Below are 4887 nucleotides of genomic sequence, written 5' to 3'. Positions count from 1 at the left end.
GGTGCAGGGGGGATGCTGGCCAGATGCAAGCAGAGGGTGCAGCCAGGGATGCAGGGGGGATGCAGGGGGGTTGCAGGCAGGGGGTGCAGGCAGGGGGTGCAGAGGGGGTCCCTACACCTCACTGTCTCCCCGGGCTGCAGCCCCCAGCCCATTTCCCGAGGGGCAGCAGGAGGTGGAGCATCACCCTGTTCCCAGGGTCGGCTCCCGATAAGAAATTCCCGGTAAGAAATTCCCAGTAAGAAATTCCCAGCTGGGCAGAAGGGCTCCATTTCACCCCACGTGAGGTTTGGCACACGGCTGTGCCCCCATCCCTTTGCCCCACCGTCCCCAGCGAGGTGTCCCCGTGCCCGGGCAGAGCAGGGGGGCTCCCCTTCCCCAGTGGGACCTGTCCCCCCCCCCCGGGGGTACCACTCACAGTTGATGGGTCTCTCCTGGCTGAAGAGCCTCACCAGCCCGCCGAAGTAGGAGAGGTAGTTGGTGACAACCTGCTGGCGCCTGGCCCAGGCCTCGGGGGGCTCCAGGGGCAGCACCTGGGTGACGTTACCCCCCTCCAGGAGGTGGCTGAGCCTCCCGTCCAGGCTGGCGTTCCCCCAGAAGATGGAGTTGCCTTTGGAGACGCGGGTGCGTTGCAGCATGGTGAAGGTGAGGGGGGCTGCGAGAGACACTGGACATCACCCCACTGCCCCGTCCCCTTCCCCGAAGCCGTGGGTGTCTCCCCTCCAGCACCCAAAACACCAACCCCAAGGCTCTCCCACCCCACCACCACCACCGTGTCCTCGCCTTACCCGCCTGGTCTGCCCCACATCCTAGGGCTCCGCAGAGCAGCAGCAGCTGGAGCATCATCTGGAGAGGGATGGAGGGGACAGGTTGGTGGCCCCACAGCTGGGCTGGAGGGGGGTTGAGTGTGGGGAGAGGGATGGAGGGGACAGGAATGGTGGCCCCACGGATGGGCTGGAGAGGTTTGAGCGTGGGGAGAGGGATGGGGACAGGAATGGTGGCCCCACGGCTGGGCTGGAGGGGGGTTGAGCGTGGGGAGAGGGATGGAGGGGATGGGAATGGTCGCCCCTGAGCGTGGGGAGAGGGATGGAGGGGACGGGAATGGTGGCCCCACGGGTGGGCTGGAGAGGGGTTGAGCGTGGGGAGAGGGATGGAGGGGACGGGAATGGTGGCCCCACGGCTGGGCTGGAGCGAGTTAAGAGGGCTCGGGGAGGAGGTGTGGCTGCAGGAGGAGGAGAGCGGGAGTCCGGCCAGGTCTCTCCCATTTCCTTAGTCCTGCCACTTCCCTGCACCCCTTCCCTGCCGGACACGCCAGGGGGGGTGGAGGTGGGGGGGTTGACCAGCCTTGCAGCTCAGCCTGGGGTCCTCATGGCACCTCTCCAGGGGGGGAGGAGAGCAGCCAGCTCTCTGCCTCAGTTTCCCCATCCCTTGGCTTGGGCAGGGGTCCCCTCCCTGCTCCCCCCCCGCCCCCAGCAGAGACACAGCGGTTTGGGGGGGAGGAGAAGGGAGGGATGGGGTTGGGGGAGCACCATCCCATACTGTCCTATACCACCCCATACCATCCTATACCACTCCATACTGCCCCATACCATACCATGCCATACCATGCCATACCATGCCATACCGTCCTATACTGCCCCATACCACCCTATATTGTGCCATACCACCCCACACCATCCCATCTCATTCCATACCACCCCATACCACCCCATACTGTCCTACACTGCCCAATACCGTCCCATATCATGCCATACCGCCCCATACCATCCCATATTGCATGATACTGCACCATACCATCCCATACTGTTCCATACCATACCGTCCCATACCGCCCCATATTGTCCCATCCCACACTAGATCATCCCATACCAAAGTGTACTGTGCCATACCGCCCCATATTGTCCCATCCCACACCAAAGTGTACTGTGCTATACTGCACCATATTGTCCCATACTGTGCCCTAACGTTCTATATACCCCATACCACCCCATACTGAACCATAGCGTCCCGTACCATCCCATGCTGCCATACTGCACCATACTGTCCCACCCTGTGCCATATCATGCCATGCCATACCGTCCCATGCCACACCATACCATCCCATATCGTGCCATACTGGGCTGTACCATGCCATACGGTACCATCCCACCCCATACCGTACCATCCCACACTTCATTGTGCCACACCTTGCCATATCATGCCATACGGTGCCATGCTGCCCCATACCATCCCATGATATGGCAAGGTGTGGCACAATAAAGGGTGGGATGGTACAGTATGGCACAATATGGGATGGTATGGCACAGTATGGCATGGTATGGCATGATATGGCACAGGGTAGGAGAGTATGGGATGGTATGGGGCAGCATGGCACTGTATGGCATGATATGGCAAGGTGTGGCACAATAAAGGGTGGTATGGTATGGTATGAGGTGGGATGGTACAGTATGGCATGGTACAGCACAGTATGGCACAATATGGGATGGTATGGCATGGCATGATATGGCACAGGGTGGGACAGTATGGTGCAGTATGGCAGCATGGGATGGTACGGGACGCTATGGTTCAGTATGGGATGGTATGGGGTGGTATGGGGTATATAGGAAGTTAGGGCACAGTATGGCACAGTATGGCATGGTATGGGACAATATGGTGCAGTATGGCACAGTACACTTTGGTATGGGATGATCTAGTGTGGGAGGGGACAATATGGGGCGGCATAGGGTGGTATGGTGTGGTAGCATGCAATATGGGATGGTATGGGGCGGTATGGCATGATATGGGACGGTATTGGGCAGTGTAGGACAGTATAGGGTGGTATGGGATGGTATAGGATGGTATGGGGTGGTATGGAATGAGATGGGATGGTGTGGGGTGGTATGGCACAATATAGGATGGTATGGGATGGTGTAGGACTGGGACGGTATTGGGCAGTGTAGGACAGTATAGGGTGGTATGGGATGGTATAGGATGGTATGGGGTGGTATGGAATGAGATGGGATGGTGTGGGGTGGTATGGCACAATATAGGATGGTATGGGATGGTGTAGGACGGTATGGGGCAGTATAGGACGGTATGGCATGGTATGGCATGGTATGGCATGGTATGGTATGGGGCAGTATGGAGTGGTATAGGATGGTATGGGGTGATACAGGTCAGTATGGGATGGTATGCGGAGGTATGGTGCAATATGGGATGTGATGGGATGGTATAGGGCAGTGTTGAGTGGTGTAGGACAGCATGGGGCAGTATAGGATGGTATGGGGAGGTATAGGACAGTATGGGATAGTAAGGAGTGGCATAGGATGGCATGGGGTGGTATAGGGCAGTATGGGATGGTATGAGGTGGTATAGGATGGTATGGGGAGACATGGGATGGTATGGCACAGTATGGGGTGGTGTGGGATGGTATGGGGCAATATGGGGCGGTATGGGGAGGTATGGTGCAATATGGGATGGTATGGGGCGGTGTTGGGTGGTATAGGACAGTATGGGATAGTATGGGGCAGTATAGGATGGTATGGGGTGGTATGGGGAGATATGGGGAGGTAGATATGGGGAGATATGGGATGGTATGGCACAGTATGGGGTGGTGTGGGATGGTATGGGGCAATATGGGGCGGTATGGGGAGGTATGGTGCAATATGGGATGGTATGGGGCGGTGTTGGGTGGTATAGGACAGTATGGGATAGTATGGGGCAGTATAGGATGGTATGGGGTGGTATGGGGAGATATGGGGAGGTAGATATGGGGAGATATGGGATGGTATGGCACAGTATGGGGCGGTATGGGGAGGTATGGTGCAATATGGGATGTGATGGGATGGTATAGGGCAGTGTTGAGTGGTGTAGGACAGCATGGGGCAGTATAGGATGGTATGGGGCTGTATGGGGAGGTATAGGACAGTATGGGATAGTAAGGAGTGGCATAGGATGGCATGGGGCGGTATGGGGAGGCAGGGGGTGGTATAGGATGGTATGGGGAGACATGGGATGGTATGGCACAGTATGGGGTGGTATGGGGTGGTATAGGACAGTATGGGGTGGTATGGGGTGGTATGGGGAGGTATGGGACAGTGTTGGACAGTATGGGATGGTATGGGGCAGTATAGGGAGGTATGGTGCAATGGGGTATGTATGGGGTGGTGTTGGGTGGTATAGGACAGTATGGGATAGCATGGGGCAGTGTAGGATGGTATGGGGCACTATGGGGACATACAGGGCAGTATGGGGCGGTATGGGGCGGTATGGGGAGGTATGGGGAGGTATGGGGACATATTATGGGGAGGTATGGTGCAATATGGGATGTGATGGGATGGTATAGGGCAGTGTTGAGTGGTGTAGGACAGCATGGGGCAGTATAGGATGGTATGGGGCTGTATGGGGAGGTATAGGACAGTATGGGATAGTAAGGAGTGGCATAGGATGGCATGGGGCGGTATGGGGAGGCAGGGGGTGGTATAGGATGGTATGGGGAGACATGGGATGGTATGGCACAGTATGGGGTGGTATGGGGTGGTATAGGACAGTATGGGGTGGTATGGGGTGGTATGGGGAGGTATGGGACAGTGTTGGACAGTATGGGATGGTATGGGGCAGTATAGGGAGGTATGGTGCAATGGGGTATGTATGGGGTGGTGTTGGGTGGTATAGGACAGTATGGGATAGCATGGGGCAGTGTAGGATGGTATGGGGCACTATGGGGACATACAGGGCAGTATGGGGCGGTATGGGGCGGTATGGGGAGGTATGGGGAGGTATGGGGACATACGGGGCGGTATGTGGCGGTATGGAGCGGTATGGGGACATACGGGGCGGTATGGGGAGGTGCGGGGCGGTCGGGCCCGCTGTGACACACCATATCGCGACATGCGGCTGCCCGGCTCGGCA

General features: G+C 57.4%; 2 protein-coding genes across 2 annotated transcripts in view; one reads left to right on the top strand and one right to left on the bottom strand.

Annotated features, from left to right (window-relative positions):
• Positions 1-1169, bottom strand: part of PROCR (protein C receptor, endothelial) — a 3034-nt gene extending 1865 nt beyond the window's left edge. The window contains exons 1-2 of the mRNA XM_014939707.1: positions 786-1169; positions 416-652 (exon numbers count right to left, since the gene is read on the bottom strand). Of these exons, the coding sequence (XP_014795193.1) occupies positions 416-652; positions 786-843 (295 nt within the window). The 5' untranslated portion in view covers positions 844-1169. The remainder of the gene's footprint in view (positions 1-415; positions 653-785) is intronic.
• Positions 1170-4736: 3567 nt separating this feature from the next.
• Positions 4737-4887, top strand: part of PFKL (phosphofructokinase, liver) — a 15909-nt gene continuing 15758 nt past the window's right edge. Inside the window, exon 1 of the mRNA XM_014939693.1 lies at positions 4737-4784. Coding sequence (XP_014795179.1) covers positions 4737-4784 — 48 coding nt within the window. The remainder of the gene's footprint in view (positions 4785-4887) is intronic.

This window comes from Calidris pugnax, unplaced genomic scaffold, assembly GCF_001431845.1.
Source record: "Calidris pugnax isolate Ruff unplaced genomic scaffold, ASM143184v1 scaffold37, whole genome shotgun sequence".
Lineage (NCBI taxonomy): Eukaryota > Metazoa > Chordata > Aves > Charadriiformes > Scolopacidae > Calidris > Calidris pugnax.
Note: the sequence above shows the minus strand (reverse complement) of the source record. Positions and strands in the feature narration are given on the sequence as shown.